Raw genomic sequence first — 19,839 nt, forward strand, 5'->3', positions numbered from 1 at the left:
TTGTAATGGATGAATTTTTGCTTTAACATCTGTCTCTGTCCAGGATAAAACAAACACCAGACCCCCGTTATGTCACGAATGACATTAAACAGACGCAGAATCAACTTGTCTTTGAAAAAAGCTGATGTTTTATTAGCGAAATGATTTACATATGTAAAATTGTTTTGTTTTTTGAGACACAATTGATTCTACAAAAATCTCTAAAATTAAACCTGAATTTAGATATTCCATCCCTGATACACCTGCCGAGAAGAAGACACCTCAAATTAAGAGTTGGCATTGGGCCCTTTTTTCTTGCCAAATGTCGGAACCACATTGACAAATCTGCGGTTGTACTGCATGCGTCTTTTGGCTCGCCCGGTTTTCTTTTTCCTCTTTTCTTGTTTTGCCACCTATTAAATATATATAAAAAATATTATTAAATATTAAAATTATATTTGAATAATAAATTATTTAATACTATATATTAAAAACATATAAAATATTAGGTCATTACTTTAAGAAGTGTAGTTCTAGATAGGAGTGACTGCGAGCATCACTAGTCCATTCTTCAGGCAGCGACTCACTAATTTTTACAATACAAGTATTAAAAAAAAAAAAAATTGATGGCTAAAAAATGTTGCAAATAGAACAAAGGAGCTAAACACGAAAAAAAAAGAGGGTGCCCTATAACTTTGATGGATTCCGCTCCTATTTGGGCACTGTCCAATAAAAAAGCTGAAAAAAAAACAAAAACACGCTTTTCCAAAATTTTTCAGCAAATTAAAAACTCCTCCAAAAATGTCCCAAAAGGAGCGTTCCCCACTGGAAAACAGCCATGAGTGCACACAGCCCTACTGTGAAAGAAGACAGGACAGGATCAAGGAGAGGCATGGATCCTTCAGGAGACGGTATAGGGAAGAGTCAGACGGCCGTATACCTTGGATGAGGATCGTAACGCAGTGCTCGGACTGGCTGGCGGCTCTCCTGCATAGAAATACATGCTGTCACGCTCGAGTCAGGAGAGCTGCCGGCCAGTCCGAGCATTATGTTATGATCCTCGTCCGAGTTATACGGCCGTCTGACTCTTCCCTTAGGTGTAAACTCCTATACACCGGTATTTATTTTTGTAAATCTGTCACCAGATTTCACCACGTAAAGTGAATATAATAGTAAGTCTTATACCTGATGAGACTGGAGCATTTACGTTCAAACCACAGTGTCAAAATAGCTGTATATTATTGATACTAAATTGAGCATTTTATCGGCCCAGCTAAAGAGAGAGCTCATGGGTCCAAGTGTATTCAATGTATGCACGTCCAGCCCGCCTGACAACTGCAGCTTGTACTGAGCAGTGCAAAATCACAGACGCAGCAGGGAGGAGGGACACTCAGGAACTAACAATCAGGTTTTGTGGATGAAAGTTTACTCTAAACTTTCAGAAGGCATTATACAACCAATCTGATATAGTTTTGGAAAGTAAAAACACTGGAAAGACAATTGAGCGCAGTGAAAAACAGTTTGTACTAACTGGATGCAATAAGGAGTTCATCAGGTCTAAAAGATCAATGTAATAATTGATGAAATTATTAGTTAAATTTGATGACAGATTTAAGCATTTAATTTAAGCAAAAAATATTTAAGTTTTTGCCAAATTAATATACTATTAAATAAATAGTGCTCACTTACTTTGGGGGTCTGACCTCTCACCTTCCCTGCACGAGCAAGTGAGCCGTGGACTTTACCTGCAAGAAGAAGACCCTGTATGACTACACGGTTCAGGCAGAGGATCCTTACTGAATATTACAATCATCAGATGCTGAGGACTGGGCCAATACTCCAACCTTTCCAGGTCTCCTACCTCCGAGAAGTCTCCCCGACACATTCAGGGTGCACTGATCCTGCACCCCACAATCTGACAGCACGGCCTCATCGTCCAGAGAGATCCCAGCACAAGACAGGACCAGATCCCAATCCAGGAGGCCCTCCAGCTCCGCGATATGAGTCTACAACACAGGGACACTAAAAACATTCAGAGCAGAAAAGGTAACGTGTCTGTCTGAAAACATGACCCCCTTATACAGCAGCATCAGGATCAACCTCTTCTATAGATTATATACAGGTGCATCTCACTAAGTTAGAATATCATGAAAAAGTTAATTTATTTCAGTTCTTCAATACAAAAAGTGAAACTCGTATATTATATAGTCATTACACACAGAGGGATCTATTTCATGTGTTTATTTCTGTTAATGTTGATGATTATGGCTTACAGACAATGAAAACACAAAAGTCATTATCTCAGTAAATTAGAATACTTTATAACAGCTTGAAAAATGTTTTTAAAATCCGAAATGTTGTCCTACTGAAATGTATGTTCAGTAAATGCCCTCAATACTTGGTCGAGGCTCCTTTTGCGTCAATTACTGCATCAATTAACAGTAATAAACACTTGAAATAGATCACTCTGTGTGTAATGACTCTATATAATATGAGTTTCACTTTTTGTATTGAAGAACTGAAATAAATTAACTTTTTTTATGATATTCTAATTTAGTGAAATGCACCTGTAGGACTGTAGGAGCAGGAGGTGCTAAACATGGGAACAGTAGGCCTAGGGAAGAAATGTATCAATACACTACTTTACCTTCATTACACTGATCCAGGATTATGGCCTGTATTATACTGCAGAGCTGCACTCACTATTCTGCTGGTGCAGTCACTGTGTACATACATTACATTACTGATCCTGGGTTACATCCTGTATTATACTCCAGAGCCACACTCACTATTCTGCTGGTGCAGTCATTGTGTGCATACAATACATTACTGATCCTGTACTGACCCCACATTACATCCTGTATTATACTGCAGAGCTGCACTCACTATTCTGCTGGTGCAGTCACTGTGTACATACATTACTGATCCTGTACTGATCCTGAGTTACACCCTGTATTATACTCCAGAGCTGCACTCACTATTCTGCTGGTGCAGTCACTCTGTACATACATTACATTACTTATTCTGTACTGATCCTGAGTTACATCCTGTATTATACTGCAGAGCTGCACTCACTATTCCGCTGGTGCAGTCGCTGTGTACATACATTACATTACTGATCTTGAGTTACATCCTGTATTATACTCCAGAGCTGCACTCACTATTCTGCTTGTGCAGTCACTGTGTACATACATTACTGGTACTAAGTTACATGCAATATTCTAGTCCAGAGCTGCATTCAGACCACAGCAACTGTGGCTATGTGACATGAAAGGGGGCAATGGGTCATCTAGGATTGTGATGTCATTCTATGCGACATAATCATAAAAGTGCACTGCACCCGCTGTCAGGATTCTTTGGCGTCAACGGGCAGTTACGTTATCATGTTTGCATGCTTGTGGGTCACATGCCAACTAAACGTGCCCCTTCTCTCAACAGAAGTGCACTGAGAGAGGATGACCAAGTCTAGTCAGCATGTGACAGTGTGCGCACAGCTCGTACCCCAGTATATACCTTAATATCCAGCACTGTGTCTTGGCTGGACACATTCAGTGTGTGCAGGGTCCGGCCCGTTATAAAAATCTGCATGGTTGTACTGGGGGGAAAAAAAAAAAAAGGAGAAAGCAATCAAATCCCTGTCCTGACGTAGAGGATCCAATTGTAACAATCTAGCAGCCGATGGGTTGCCATAATGGCCAGTAGTCTGCTGAAAACCCCCATGCCTGTCATGATGGTATTATAGCTAGCGTTCATAGGAGACCCTGATTTCTGCTATATACAGCAATGCCGGGGGATTTGCTTTATATAGCAGAAGCGATCAGACAATCACAGGTTCAAGTTCCCTAAGGGGACTAAGTGAAGGGTTAATGAAACCACCGTATGCGCATCAAGTTCCTATGTTCATGTCTATTGGTGCTTTTGAGCATAAATGTATTGTGGGAGTTCAAGTCATTCAGCTCAAAGAGCATCGGTGTGCAGGCAAAACGCGTTGCCATTGTGCATTTGTGATATTAAATCCTTTTAATATATTTTTTCAATAAAGTTTTTGCATTTTAAGGAGCTGGATTTGGATTCTATTGGAAAACTGTTCCAAGGAACCAAAGAAATACAGTGAAAAAGTTTTAAAAAAAAATATAAAAAATAAAATCTCAAGTTAAAATCAAGTCCCCACCATTAAGAAATAAAAAATGCACATATTAGGTATCACTGCGTTCGTAACAGTCCGATCTATCAAAATATAAAATAAATTAATCCGATCGATAAACAGCATTGCGAGAACAAGATCAGAACACCAGAATTGTATTTTTTTTTGGCCACTGAAACAACACAGAAAAGTGCAATAAGAGGCAATAAAAACATTGTATCTACCCCAAAATGGTATTAATAAAAACGGCAGCTCAGGGCGCAAAAAACAAGCCCTCGCCCAGCTGCATATACCGAAAATTGAAAATGCTACGGGTCTCGGTAAATCGTGTTACAAGAAAAAAAAATACAATTTAAAAGTTTTTTTCACAACTTAAATAAGGGAAAAGCTATAAGTGTTTGGTATCTGCGCACTCGTACTGACCTGGGGAATCATATTGTCAGGTCAGTATTACCGTAAAGTGAACGCTGTAAATAAAAAGCCCAAAAAACAATTGTGGAATTGATTTTTTTTGCTATTTTTCCTCACTTGGAGATGCTTTCCTGCTCTCCAGTGCATAACATGATAAAATGGATGGCGTCAATCAGAAGTACAACTCGTCCCGCAAAAAACAAACCCTCGTACGGCTACGGGAACAGAAAAATAAAAGAGTTATGGCTCCGGGAAGAAGAGATGGAAAAAACAGAAGTGAAAAATCGCCTGGCGTGAAGGGGTTAAGGGCCCAACCTCTCAGGAGACGATTTCTCTATTGACACGACGACATGGAGACCGGACGCTGCGGATTACAACTCCCAGCATGTGCACGATGGGGGTCATAGTGTCACATCAGCGGTAGTGCCACAAGCTGTTCTCTAGGGGGCGCCTCACTGGTGTAGGGGTAAAAGTCTGACTTTTTGTTTTGCTAATTTGTTGCTAGCTGGAAACCATCAACAAGCAGGCTGACGGATTTCTGCATCTAGCCATGCAATAACTGATCATAAAAGCATTAACGAGTAGAAAAACAGCGCAAAAGTCGCCCGATCTCGTCGCTAGTTACCTCTCACCTCCTGCGCCAAGACCCAGAGAGGAAAACTATGCAAGCAAAACTGACAAGCAGACCACTTCCGTGTATGCTGACGTCATCAACCCGCGTCCGCTGGACAGCAGGCGCATGCGCATTTTCTCAGGATCTCCGACAGTCGCGTACTGGATAGCTTGCGCATGCGTCTCGGAAGGGATGGCAACGCGCATGCGTGGAGTTGTATGGTGCTGCGTAGACGGGCAAGTTTGAAAAAGGCTGAGGAAGGAAGGTGCCGGGGGGCTGGTGGTGGGGGCGGGCAGTGCCAGGTGGTGGGCAGCAGGCTTCAGAGCAGAGGACGAGGGCATCCTAGTGCAAGGCATGCTGTAGGCTGGTGCTCCCCACATGGCTGCCTATCACTGCTGTGTACCCTTCTGTAACAGTGACTCCAGGTACAATGCCGACAAGAAGATCTCATTCCACAGGATCCCGGCCTTCCATGTGGAGCCGCAGAGACACCGGGACTGGCTGAGCCGGATCCGCCGGGAGCCGGGGCCCAGCTTCAAGGTGATTGCCAGAATGTCCGTTATATCGTGTAATGTCCGGCGTGTGACGCGGAATAAAACTGCCCTGTCTGCGGCGGACCCCCCTGTCCAGAGCGACAGGCAGTCTTTCAAGAGCAACCTGTGGACCCCCCCCCATCCCCCATCCAGAGCGTCAGGCGTACCCCCGCTTCCCGTTTTCCAGAGCGTCAGGCGGACCCCCGCTTCCCGTTTTCCAGAGCGTCAGGCGGACCCCCGCTTCCCTTTTTCCAGAGCGTCAGGCGGACCCCCGCTTCCCTTTTTCCAGAGCGTCAGGCGGACCCCCGCTTCCCTTTTTCCAGAGCGTCAGGCGGACCCCCGCTTCCCTTTTTCCAGAGCGTCAGGCGGACCCCCGCTTCCCTTTTTCCAGAGCGTCAGGCGGACCCCCGCTTCCCTTTTTCCAGAGCGTCAGGCGGACCCCCGCTTCCCTTTTTCCAGAGCGTCAGGCGGACCCCCCCGCTTCCCTTTTTTCAGAGCGTCAGGCGGACCCCCCCTTCTGCCGTCCAGAGCGTCAGGCGGACCCCGGCGTCCCTTTTTCCAGAGCGTCGGGCGGACCCCCACTTCCCTTTTTCCAGAGCGTCGGGCGGACCCCCACTTCCCTTTTTCCAGAGCGTCGGGCGGACCCCCACTTCCCTTTTTCCAGAGCGTCGGGCGGACCCCCACTTCCCTTTTTCCAGAGCGTCGGGCGGACCCCGGCGTCCCTTTTTCCAGAGCGTCGGGCGGACCCCCACTTCCCTTTTTCCAGAGCGTCGGGCGGACCCCCACTTCCCTTTTTCCAGAGCGTCGGGCGGACCCCCACTTCCCTTTTTCCAGAGCGTCGGGCGGACCCCCACTTCCCTTTTTCCAGAGCGTCGGGCGGACCCCCACTTCCCTTTTTCCAGAGCGTCGGGCGGACCCCCACTTCCCTTTTTCCAGAGCGTCGGGCGGACCCCCACTTCCCTTTTTCCAGAGCGTCGGGCGGACCCCCACTTCCCTTTTTCCAGAGCGTCGGGCGGACCCCCACTTCCCTTTTTCCAGAGCGTCGGGCGGACCCCCACTTCCCTTTTTCCAGAGCGTCGGGCGGACCCCCACTTCCCTTTTTCCAGAGCGTCGGGCGGACCCCCACTTCCCTTTTTCCAGAGCGTCGGGCGGACCCCCACTTCCCTTTTTCCAGAGCGTCGGGCGGACCCCCACTTCCCTTTTTCCAGAGCGTCGGGCGGACCCCCACTTCCCTTTTTCCAGAGCGTCGGGCGGACCCCCACTTCCCTTTTTCCAGAGCGTCGGGCGGACCCCCACTTCCCTTTTTCCAGAGCGTCGGGCGGACCCCCACTTCTCTTTTTCCAGAGCGTCGGACGGACCCCCCCTTCTGCCGTCCAGAGCGACAGGCGGACCCCCGCTTCCCTTTTTCCAGAGCGTCAGGTGGACCCCCCTTCTGCCGTCCAGAGCGACAGGCGGACCCTTCTTCCCCATCCAGAGCAACAGGCGGACCCCCGCTTCCCTTTTTCCCGAGCGTCAGGCGGACCCCCGCTTCCCTTTTTCCCGAGCGTCAGGCGGACCCCCGCTTCCCTTTTTCCCGAGCGTCAGGCGGACCCCCGCTTCCCTTTTTCCCGAGCGTCAGGCGGACCCCCGCTTCCCTTTTTCCAGAGCGTCAGACGGACCCCCGCTTCCCTTTTTCCAGAGCGTCAGACGGACCCCCGCTTCCCTTTTTCCAGAGCGTCAGACGGACCCCCGCTTCCCTTTTTCCAGAGCGTCAGACGGACCCCCGCTTCCCTTTTTCCAGAGCGTCAGGTGGACCCCCCTTCTGCCATCCAGAGCGACAGGCGGACCCTTCTTCCCCATCCAGAGCGACAGGCGGACCCCCGCTTCCCTTTTTCCGGAGCGTCAGGCGGACCCCCGCTTCCCTTTTTCCAGAGCGTCAGGCGGACCCCCGCTTCCCTTTTTCCAGAGCGTCAGGCGGACCCCCGCTTCCCTTTTTCCAGAGCGTCAGGCGGACCCCCGCTTCCCTTTTTCCAGAGCGTCAGGCGGACCCCCGCTTCCCTTTTTCCAGAGCGTCAGGCGGACCCCCGCTTCCCTTTTTCCAGAGCGTCAGGCGGACCCCCACTTCCCTTTTTCCAGAGCGTCAGGCGGACCCCCGCTTCCCTTTTTCCCGAGCGTCAGGCGGACCCCCGCTTCCCTTTTTCCAGAGCGTCAGCAGGCGGACCCCCGCTTCCCTTTTTCCAGAGCGTCAGACGGACCCCCGCTTCCCTTTTTCCAGAGCGTCAGACGGACCAACGCTTCCCTTTTTCCAGAGCGTCAGGTGGACCCCCCTTCTGCCATCCAGAGCGACAGGCGGACCCTTCTTCCCCATCCAGAGCGACAGGCGGACCCCCGCTTCCCTTTTTCCAGAGCGTCAGGCGGACCCCCGCTTCCCTTTTTCCAGAGCGTCAGGCGGACCCCCGCTTCCCTTTTTCCAGAGTGTCAGGCGGACCCCCGCTTCCCTTTTTCCAGAGCGTCAGGCGGACCCCCGCTTCCCTTTTTCCAGAGCGTCAGGCGGACCCCCGCTTCCCTTTTTCCAGAGCGTCAGGCGGACCCCCGCTTCCCTTTTTCCAGAGCGTCAGGCGGACCCCCGCTTCCCTTTTTCCAGAGCGTCAGGCGGACCCCCGCTTCCCTTTTTCCAGAGCGTCAGGCGGACCCCCGCTTCCCTTTTTCCAGAGCGTCAGGCGGACCCCCGCTTCCCTTTTTCCAGAGCGTCAGGCGGACCCCCGCTTCCCTTTTTCCAGAGCGTCAGGTGGACCCCCCTTCTGCCATCCAGAGCGACAGGCGGACCATTCTTCCCCATCCAGAGCGACAGGCGGACCCCCGCTTCCCTTTTTACAGAGCGTCAGGCGGACCCCCGCTTCCCTTTTTACAGAGCGTCAGGCGGACCCCCGCTTCCCTTTTTACAGAGCGTCAGGCGGACCCCCGCTTCCCTTTTTACAGAGCGTCAGGCGGACCCCCCCTTCTGCCGTCCAGAGCGACAGGCACAGACTGACTCCTCGCTCTCCAGAGTGACAGGCGGACACATAGAGGTAAGCGGAGCTGGTGTCACAGTGGGATCCCTCCTATAGGTGTGATAAAAATTTCCTGACATACTTTGTGATTAACCCCTTCGCTTCGTGGCCAATTTTCATTTTTGCACTTTCATTCTGCTTCTTCCAAGAGCCATAACTTGTTTATTAATTTCTGGACCATTCATTACCGTTCACTTTACCATGTTCACACGTGGTCAAAATTGTTGGTACCCCTCGTTTAATGAAAGAAAAACCCACAATGGTCACAGAAATAACTTGAATCTGACAAAAGTTATAATAAATTAAAAATCTATGAAAATGAACAAATGAAAGTCAGACATTACTTTTCTGCTTCCACAGAATTTTTTAAAAAATTAAACCCATGAAATCGGCCTGGACAGAAATGATGGTTCTTCTTAACTTAATATTTTGTTGAACCTTTTGAGGCAATCGCTGCAATCAGACGATTCCTGTTACTGTCAATGAGACTTCTGCACCTCTCCACAGGTATTTTGGTCCACTTCTCATGAGCAAACTGCTCCAGTTGTCTCGTGTTTGAAGGTTGCCTTTTCCAGACGCCATGTTTCAGCTCTTTCCAAAGATGCTCAATAGGATTTAGGTCAGGGCTCATAGAAGGCCACTTCAGAATAGTCCAATGTTTTCCTCTTAGCCATTCTTGGGTGTTTTTAGCTGTGTGTTTTAGGTCATTATCATGTTGCAAGACCCTTGACCTGCGACTGAGACCAAGCTTTCTGACTCCTGGCAGCACATTTCTGTCTACAATCCCTTGATTGTCTTGAGATTTCAATGTACCCTGCACAGATTAAAGACACCCAGTGCCAGATGCAGCCCCAGAACATAACAGAGCCACCTCCATGTTTCACAGTAGGGACAGTGTTCTTTTCTTGATATGCTTCATTTTTCCATCTGTGAACATAGTGCTGATGTGCCTTGCCAAAAACTTCCATCTTTATCTCATCTGTCCATAGGACATTCTCCCAGAAGCTTTGTGGCTTGACAACATGTAGTTTGGCAAATTCCAGTCTGTTTTTTTTATGATTTTTTTCAACAATGGTGTTCTCCTTGGTCGTTTCCCATGAAGTCCACTTTGGATCAAATGACGGATGGTGCGATCTGACACTGATGTTCCTTGAGCTTGAAGTTCACCTTTAATCTCTTTAGAAGTTTTCCTGGGCTCTTTTGTTACCATTCGTATTATCTGTCTCTTTGATTTGTCACCAATTTTCCTCCTGCGGCCACGTCCAGGGAGGTTGGCTACAGTCCCATGGATCTTACATTTTTGAATAATATGTGCAACTGTAGTCACAGGAACATCAATCTGCTTGGAGATGGTCTTATAACCTTTACCATGCTTGTCTATAATTTTCTTTCTAATCTCCTGAGAACTCTTTCCTTTGCTTCCTCTGGTCCATGTTGAATGTGGTACACACCATGTCACCAAACAGCACAGTGAGTATCTGTAGCCCTATATACAGGCCCACTGACTGATTACAAGATTGTAGACGGCTGTGATGCTAATTAGTGGACACAACTTAATTTAACTTGTCCCTTTTGTCACATTATTTTCAGGGGTGCCATCATTTCTGTCCAGGCCTATTTCATGAGTTTATTTTTTTAAAAATTCTGTGGAAGCAGGGCTGAAAAGTAATGTCTGACTTTCATTTGTTCATTTTCATAGATTTTTAATTTATTATTACTTTTGTCAGATTGAAGTTATTTCTGTGACCATTGTGGGTTTTTATTTCATTAAACGAGGGGTACCAACAATTTTGACCACGTGTGTAATGAGCAAAAAAAAAAACCTGAGGGGGAGAAATACTTTTTGGGGGGTTTTGATTTTCCACGGTTCGTTGTGTGGTAGTGAGCCAGCGGGAGGATCCTGGAGGTCACTACCATCACGGCGATAACAAACGTGTAGATTTTATTTTAGTGACATAAGAAAAATTCTAAAGTTTGCAAAAAATTAAATAGTTTTGAGTCACTGTTTTTCGACATCCATCACTTTATGGAGCTGTATGGGGGTTGTAGTTTTTATTGACACCATCTTTGGGTGCACACCATGATTTCATTTTTTTTTTCACTTTTATGTTTTTAGGCAGAAGTGTTCAAAACTTTAATTCATTTATTTCTATTTTGTTTTTTTCCTCTTTGACATTTTCCGTTTGGGTCAAATAATTTTTATATTTTGATAAATCAGACTTACAGAAATGGTGATTCTAAATGTCACCACATCCATGGATGGGAAAAAGGTGGTGAATTATTTCCTCCCAGCTGCAGTTTTTAAAAAAACGAACTGAGCTTTATTCCCTGTCCCCAGGTTTAGCGCTGAGTCTCTGCCACTGCTTGCGCTATATCCATAATTGTCTGCAATGCTGCAGCTAATCACTGAGCTCAGCGGCTCTGCCCGAGTCGACGAGAGCTTATCAGAGCCACTAAGCTCGGATATTTCCTAAAACTACAGATGAAAAAGTTATGGCTCTTGGAAAATGGGGAACAAAAGCACAAAAATGAAAATTCACCATCATGAAAGGGTCAATTGCCTCCACAACTTTCTTATCTAGGCAAGATTTGTCAATCCATGACTCCTCCTCATATCTTATACACGACCCATACAACCTCTTTCTTAGAAGATATACTAGTGTCATTGACTTTATGTTCTCTGACTGATGTCGCCGTTTTCTGTCTTATTTTTGTTTCCCTGTTTTCTGTAGCCGTGCGATCGTTCTTGTGCCCCGTTTTCTGTAGCCGTGCGATCGTTCTTGTGCCCCGTTTTCTGTAGCCGTGCGATCGTTCTTGTGCCCCTCTTTCTGGCTCCATGCTATTGTTCTTGTTCCCCGCTTTCTGGCTCCGTGCGTTCATTCCCTTGCCCCGCTTTCTGGCTCTGTGCGATCGTTCTTGTGCCCGTGCGATCGTTCTTGTGCCCGTGCGATCGTTTCTGTGTCCTGCTTTCTGGCTCCGTGCTATCGTTCTTGTGCCCCGGTTTCTGGCTCCGTGCGATCGTTCTTGTGCCCCGGTTTCTGGCTCCGTGCGATCGTTCTTGTGCCCCGGTTTCTGGCTCCGTGCGATCGTTCTTGTGCCCCGGTTTCTGGCTCCGTGCGATCGTTCTTGTGCCCCGGTTTCTGGCTCCGTGCGATCGTTCTTGTGCCCCGGTTTCTGGCTCCGTGCGATCGTTCTTGTGCCCCGGTTTCTGGCTCCGTGCGATCGTTCTTGTGCCCCGGTTTCTGGCTCCGTGCGATCGTTCTTGTGCCCCGGTTTCTGGCTCCGTGCGATTGTTCTTGTGCCCCGGTGTCTGGCTCCGTGCGATCGTTCTTGTGCCCCGGTTTCTGGCTCCGTGCGATCGTTCTTGTGCCCCGGTTTCTGGCTCCGTGCGATCGTTCTTGTGCCCCGGTTTCTGGCTCCGTGCGATCGTTCTTGTGCCCCGGTTTCTGGCTCCGTGCGATCGTTCTTGTGCCCCGGTTTCTGGCTCCGTGCGATCGTTCTTGTGCCCTGGTTTCTGGCTCCGTGCGATCATTCTTGTGCCCCGGTTTCTGGCTCCGTGCGATTGTTCTTGTGCCCCGGTGTCTGGCTCCGTGCGATCGTTCTTGTGCCCCGGTTTCTGGCTCCGTGCGATCGTTCTTGTGCCCCGGTTTCTGGCTCCGTGCGATCGTTCTTGTGCCCCGGTTTCTGGCTCCGTGCGATCGTTCTTGTCTTCATCGTTTCAGGTCTCCAGCTGCACCAGAGTTTGCTCCAAACACTTTCTCCCGTCTGATTTTATAAGGACATTAACAGGAAAAAGGAATCTCAAGCCATACAGCGTGCCGTGCATCTTCCAGTGGTCCACAGAAGACATGACCCAGGAGCAGATGTCTGTCCCAAAGAGAAATTCTGGGTAAATTGTAGTCTTATGTGCCAAATGCGGTAGCTGCTTTTACCTTGGGGGTGCACCTCGAAGACTCTTTGCCTCTTGTTTTTGGCTATATTGGACGAATGTCAGCAGTGTTCCCCACTATATATCCCTGACATATGCCACTGTAAAGACATTTAGGGACACGTAGCTTGGCCAACTTTTATATCATGCTGCATAGGTAATTTTGTCTTTTTTTCATAGGGTGGCAAAAGGACTCTTTTGGCCAATGTTGGGGACATGGGGCCAAGGAACACACTGTAGAGGAATAGCCCAAAACGAGAAGTGAATATAGTTTAAGATATCCAAATGACTTAAAGTGGTTGTCTAGATCTAGAAACTATAGCTTTCTTTCAAAAACCGCACCACCCCCTCGACCATGGGTTGTGTCTGGTATTGGAGCTGAGCCCAGTTGAAGTGAATGGAGCCGATCTGCAGTATTAGACATAATCCATGGTCAGGGGTGGTGCTGTTTCTGATAGAAAGCCGCCATGTTTTCCCTAACCTTTAATGGAGCACAAGGGTTATCCTTCTGAGAAGAATGTAGCCAAATAGACTTGGCCACCTGTGCACTTATCACCAGACTTATTACTTAACTGGAAAATGTGAATATCAATCTCGTTCAATTAATATTTATTATCAACAGCCCACATATTCCAGATTGCATATCCCGAACTGTGTAGCACTCCAGGGGTAATCCCTCTAATCGTGCTAAAACCCATTTGCACCGTCAAGTTCCTACCAGTCATTGGTGTAACGAGCCGCTTATAAGCCCTTTACATGGGTCATCATTGCAGACTTGGGTCAAAACTATTCTTAAAATACTTAATCGACCCCCATACTGTTATTACATCATCCCCTGTTCACACGAGATGTGCCCACCATTCGTTGTATAAGTGACTGACAAATGGGCGTTCTCCGGAAATCCCATAGTCAGTGAATGGAGCAGCGGTCGAGTCCCGTGCACCTTTCTACATAAATTAAGAGGGGGCTAGAGTTGGAATTGCACTCATTCTGAATGACACCATTAATTTTTACAGGTCCCTGGCAACTTATCAGAAACCCACAATCACAGTAGACGAGAGTGGGATGGGCTCATGGAACGGCAACCCCCACTTGGTCCTCATGCCTTAAATGCCACTGTCAGAGAGTGATGGCGTCATTTAAGAGGTTAACAGCAGCGAGCTCAGCTCCACTCGCTGCTGGTAGAGGCAGACGCTGGCTGTGCAGCAAAGCCAGCATCTGCCGGATATTGTTTTGGTGCAGCACATTATACTCGGGGACCCAACAGTGGATTTATCAGTACGTCCAATGTCGGGAAGGTGTTAGACCCAATGGCATGTGTAATATGGACGCCATGTCCACATGTGTAGTTATGGCAAAGTATTTCTGATGAAACTGATCTTTCTCCTTTTGTTTCTATCATGTCTCCAGGAGCAGTAAAAACATGCTTCAACCCATCTTGCCTTCACAACCCCAAGTACAAAGCTATAAACCCTCCCAACCGCTAGAGATGACTGCTTCCATACTGGACCACTGCTACGACTTACCCCCCATGACCGATACGGAAATGCTGCACGCTGCCCGCGAGGAGATCGCCAGATTACAGCAACGCAACGCTGCCCTTGAGAAGAATCTCTTCTTTCTGGAGCGGTTTTCCACAGACTCCAGCCTTATCCACTTTTATACCGGGTTTAAGGATTATTCCACTTTAAAAGTAGTTTTCTCAACCCTGACTGATACAGAGGGCAGCTCGGAAAAGTGGAGGCAATGCAAAGAGGAAGGGGATATGACGGTCAACAAGGAGGCGACAGCGGAATTGGAGGCCATGCCACAGATCGACCAGTTCTTCTTATTTTTATGCAAAGTCCGTCAGGGATTCCATGATCAGGATCTAGCTGTTCGGTTTAACATCTCACAGACCAGGGTTGCCAGGATTGTTACCACGTGGGCTCACTATTTGTATTTGGTCCTTAGTGAAATACCCCTTTGGCGAAGTCGGGAAACTGGTTGTCAGGACGTGCCAGAATGCTTTAAGGCTTCATACCCACGTGCCCGAGTGACTTTACATTATGCAGAAGTTAAGGTGCAGACCAGCAACACAGAAAGCGTACGTTCTCCAATATCTTATAACAGTGCTGTTTACAAAGGCCTGCTAGGCATAGCCCCCCACGGAGCCGTCATATTTATAAGCCCACTCTATTCCGGGTGTGCTTCAAAGAGAGAGATCGTTATGTCCTCGGGCATCTTGGAATTGTTGGAACCGGAGGATTGGGTGGTCACTGAGAAGGATTTCCTCATCCAAGACTTGGTGGAATCTGTTGGTGCTTCTGTGGTCATCCCTCCCATTATTACGACCGCTGCCCTCCCTAAGGAGTGCCGCGATGCGACGGTCATGTTAAGCCAGCCGCAAACCGAACAGAACGCCATGTTCGTCCTTGCGTCCACCAACGAAGAGGGGCAGGAGACCTTGGTGGTGACCTCAACGGGAGTAGAAGACGCAGTTGTGGAACTGGAGCAGTCGGCTGGAGAGATGGATGTGGTTGAGGAGGTTGTGACTGAGGAGAAGTTAGTGGAGGAGGTGGTGACCACCACAGAAAACATGAGAGACGAGGTTTCTGAAGATCACACTACAGCGGAAATGAGAGACTTGGGCAAAAGTCACGAGATTGTTATTAAGGACACACGTTACGGCCTGGAGGAGCGGGCAAGGTGCGAGGCACACATGGGGAAGGCCAATGAGGAAGCTTCTGGACTCGATAAAGACATTAATTCTCTCGCTCGTCTAAGAATTTGCATTAACCAAGACATAGAGCGGGTCCGCCAGTATCACCTGTTCGATAACGTCTTGCCATACGCTTTAGGTGGCATAGCCAATCAGCTATGGGCCGTGTGTGCCATGCTTACTAATATCAATGGGTCCCTGAGCTAAAAATGTGAATTGTGGATGTAGTATAAGGGAATCTGACGGCAGAAAGACCTCCTTTATTAGGGACATGTCAAACTAAGGGGTCTTCCAAGGTGCCAATAGGTAAGGGGGGTTGAGGAGACTAAATTTGGTTGCCAATCCCTCAGATCTCCTGCTGATGTGCCAGCAGCACCTTTAGAAACCTCTTAAAGGAGCAGTAGTGTGGCCTGTGGTGTGCGATCGGTAGGATTCCTACCGCCAGGACCCAAAATGATCAGACTAAAGGAACAGCAACTCTCCCTGGCCTCTAGGTTATTCCCATGGGAGTCTGTCTTCTGAAAATGGAGAGGCTGCAGGGCTAGTTTAGCACAGCATCTTCTCAATTTTCCTAGTCACCAGTCATGTAGGAGACTGCAGCTGAACCTCACTGACCCGAATTGGGTTGTGCCGTAGTCAGGATGCAGGGCTAAGCCCACCAATGTGATCCCTTCATTCTCTGGCAATATGCCAGGACTTGTGGGACTAACCCTTCAGCGGCAGTACTAACAAGGATGTTGCGGTGTCAGGTACTGCAGGTCTCTGGTAAGTGTCAGTGGTCCAGTGGGAGGTCCTGGTGGTGGAAGACCACTGATGGAAAGCCCCTTTAATCTAAAGGAATCACTTAGAAATGGCCTTTTATTTCTTCTTTATGCCGTTCTCTTGCTTTGGACAATCTTAATGATGCACAGATCCCACTGCGGAGATCCTCATCGATCCCCTGTCCTCCAGGGAGACAATGACACAAGTGATTCATTTTTTATATGCAGCGCCACCACAGGGGAAAAGGAGCATTACACGATTCCATGTCAGTCACATACGCATCAGGTTCTCCAGAAAGATGAGGTCTTTGTATCTAAAGGTCCTGAATGGGCAGCACACCAAACACAGTACATGCCTCCCCCCTCTACTCAACACCAACACTCTGCATTTTTAAAGCTGAAATACTTTTAAGATTCACCTTCCACTTACTGTGAAGCTGGTCTTTCTCTTAGGCAATGTTCTGCACAATTACATAAAGGGGGATTCCACTGCCCATGCTTTATTGCTATTATTTATAATTGTGCTGCTGCATAATATTTTCTTCTGTGTATTTTTCTTTTGTTACTATGCAATTTGTGCATGAAATCCACATTCTTCTCCATCAGCCGCGTGTAAAGTCTTCTAATATTCTGTGATCTTCAGAAAGATTTTTATTTTTTAAGACTCTCATACTTGCTGTAGCTTGAATATTAAATCTAACCAGCAGGATAAAACCTCACTAGTCTCCAGGCGTACTCTCTTTTCTGAGTCATTAATGAACTGTATGGGGAGGATTACGTTTGGAGCAGGCCTCACTTTATGAGGAGAAATATATCATAACCAGTGAAAACGAAATAATGAGTATAACTATGCACCAGCTGCCGCAGACCCCCACCCCATAAGTTTGTTTCTATAGGACCGATCGTGACAGTCATGAAGCAGTTTTGCAAGTCCCAGACACAATGGTCTTGTCTTAGGTGTTCCTGCTATTCGATTTCGTCAACCCTCCACCAGCCGTCGTCATGATCACTGTGGAAAGCCGCATTCATTCATAAAGGTGCCCCTACCCCAGGGAGAACTGTCATCCACGTTCTCGGTGGGGAGAGTGGCGTTAACCACTACCATATTGCTCCGCTAATCTACCTAAAAAAATAAAAAATTGGGTCGCATGCTGTAATTCACCATGCCTGATGCTTCTTACCCCTGACATTCCTCCTGGAAGAGTCGAGTGACCCCCTCCACATTAGATGGTTGGGTTTGCCTCACATTAATGTGTATGGGGGGTCTTAATGTGGTTCATTAAACCACTGTAAAGCCCGTGAGCAATGAGGAAACTTCACAATTTACTTGCTTTAGGAGTTCGGCTCCTGCCCAGTCGCATGTAGTCATGTGGCCACCAGCTCTTTACTTCTTGCTACAGTCTGTGCAAAGTAGACCTTTCCAGTCTGTGCTGTGACAGAAGCATAACACTGCACGCTGGAGGCAGGGCTCAGCAAGCAGCTCCAAATGATGATGTGGGGACAAGGCCAGTACAACACTGCAAGCAGGAGGTTCAGTGTTCAGCTAGCAGCAGCATGCTCTGAATGGTGATGTAATGAGCGTAGGGCCAGTACAACTCTACAAGCAGGAGGCAGGGTTCAGCTATCAGCAGCATGCTCTGAATGGTGATGTAATGAGCGTAGGGCCAGTACAACTCTACAAGCAGGAGGCAGGGTTCAGCTTGCAGCAGCATGCTCTGAATGGTGATGTAATGAGCTTCGGGCCAGTACAACTCTACAAGCAGGAGGCAGGGTTCAGCTCGCAGCAGCATGCTCTGAATGGTGATGTAATGAGCTTCGGGCCAGTACAACTCTACAAGCAGGAGGCAGGGTTCAGCTAGCAGCAGCATGCTCTGAATGGTGATGTAATGAGCGTAGGGCCAGTACAACTCTACAAGCAGGAGGCAGGGTTCAGCTCGCAGCAGCATGCTCTGAATGGTGATGTAATGAGCGTAGGGCCAGTACAACTCTACAAGCAGGAGGCAGGGTTCAGCTAGCAGCAGCATGCTCTGAATGGTGATGTAATGAGCGTAGGGCCAGTACAACGGTGCAAGCAGGAGGTTCAGTGTTCAGCTAGCAGCAGCATGCTGTGAATGGTGATGTAATGAGCGTAGGGCCAGTACAACGCTGCAAGCAGGAGTCAGGGTTCAGCTCGCAGCAGCATGCTCTGAATGGTGATGTAATGAGCTTCGGGCCAGTACAACTCTACAAGCAGGAGGCAGGGTTCAGCTCGCAGCAGCATGCTCTGAATGGTGATGTAATGAGCTTCGGGCCAGTACAACTCTACAAGCAGGAGGCAGGGTTCAGCTAGCAGCAGCATGCTCTGAATGGTGATGTAATGAGCGTAGGGCCAGTACAACTCTACAAGCAGGAGGCAGGGTTCAGCTCGCAGCAGCATGCTCTGAATGGTGATGTAATGAGCGTAGGGCCAGTACAACTCTACAAGCAGGAGGCAGGGTTCAGCTAGCAGCAGCATGCTCTGAATGTTGATGTAATGAGCGTAGGGCCAGTACAACTATACAAGCAGGAGGCAGGGTTCAGCTATCAGCAGCATGCTCTGAATGGTGATGTAATGAGCGTAGGGCCAGTACAACTCTACAAGCAGGAGGCAGGGTTCAGCTAGCAGCAGCATACTCTGAATGGTGATGTAATGAGCGTAGGGCCAGTACAACTATACAAGCAGGAGGCAGGGTTCAGCTATCAGCAGCATGCTCTGAATGGTGATGTAATGAGCGTAGGGCCAGTACAACTCTACAAGCAGGAGGTAGGGTTCAGCTAGCAGCAGCATGCTCTGAATGGTGATGTAATGAGCGTAGGGCCAGTACAACTATACAAGCAGGAGGCAGGGTTCAGCTAGCAGCAGCATGCTCTGAATGGTGATGTAATGAGCGTAGGGCCTGTACAACTATACAAGCAGGAGGCAGGGTTCAGCTAGCAGCAGCATGCTCTGAATGGTGATGTAATGAGCTTCGGGCCAGTACAACTCTACAAGCAGGAGGCAGGGTTCAGCTCGCAGCAGCATGCTCTGAATGGTGATGTAATGAGCTTCGGGCCAGTACAACTCTACAAGCAGGAGGCAGGGTTCAGCTAGCAGCAGCATGCTCTGAATGGTGATGTAATGAGCGTAGGGCCAGTACAACTCTACAAGCAGGAGGCAGGGTTCAGCTCGCAGCAGCATGCTCTGAATGGTGATGTAATGAGCGTAGGGCCAGTACAACTCTACAAGCAGGAGGCAGGGTTCAGCTAGCAGCAGCATGCTCTGAATGTTGATGTAATGAGCGTAGGGCCAGTACAACTATACAAGCAGGAGGCAGGGTTCAGCTATCAGCAGCATGCTCTGAATGGTGATGTAATGAGCGTAGGGCCAGTACAACTCTACAAGCAGGAGGCAGGGTTCAGCTAGCAGCAGCATGCTCTGAATGGTGATGTAATGAGCGTAGGGCCTGTACAACTCTACAAGCAGGAGGTAGGGTTCAGCTAGCAGCAGCATGCTCTGAATGGTGATGTAATGAGCGTAGGGCCAGTACAACTATACAAGCAGGAGGCAGGGTTCAGCTAGCAGCAGCATGCTCTGAATGGTGATGTAATGAGCGTAGGGCCTGTACAACTATACAAGAAGGAGGCAGGGTTCAGCTAGCAGCAGCATGCTCTGAATGGTGATGTAATGAGCATAGGGCCTGTACAACTATACAAGCAGGAGGCAGGGTTCAGCTAGCAGCAGC

At 48.3% G+C, this 19,839-nt stretch overlaps 1 protein-coding gene and 1 pseudogene across 1 annotated transcript; one reads left to right on the top strand and one right to left on the bottom strand.

Moving 5' to 3' along the window:
- Positions 1-105: 105 nt before the first annotated feature.
- LOC141153620 (ubiquitin-like FUBI-ribosomal protein eS30 fusion protein) lies at positions 106-5,254 on the bottom strand (annotated as a pseudogene).
- A 66-nt stretch (positions 5,255-5,320) lies between these two features.
- On the top strand, positions 5,321-16,818 carry LOC141153618 (uncharacterized). Its single transcript, XM_073638581.1, has 3 exons — positions 5,321-5,687; positions 12,432-12,598; positions 14,048-16,818. The coding sequence occupies exons 1-3, from the start codon at positions 5,526-5,528 to the stop codon at positions 15,543-15,545; spliced, it is 1,827 nt and encodes a 608-aa protein (XP_073494682.1). The 5' UTR covers positions 5,321-5,525; the 3' UTR covers positions 15,546-16,818.
- The last annotated feature ends 3,021 nt before the right edge of the window (positions 16,819-19,839 follow it).

This window comes from Phyllobates terribilis, unplaced genomic scaffold, assembly GCF_046119375.1.
Source record: "Phyllobates terribilis strain yellow unplaced genomic scaffold, ASM4611937v1 Scaffold_7__3_contigs__length_470593459, whole genome shotgun sequence".
Classification (NCBI taxonomy): Eukaryota; Metazoa; Chordata; class Amphibia; order Anura; family Dendrobatidae; genus Phyllobates; species Phyllobates terribilis.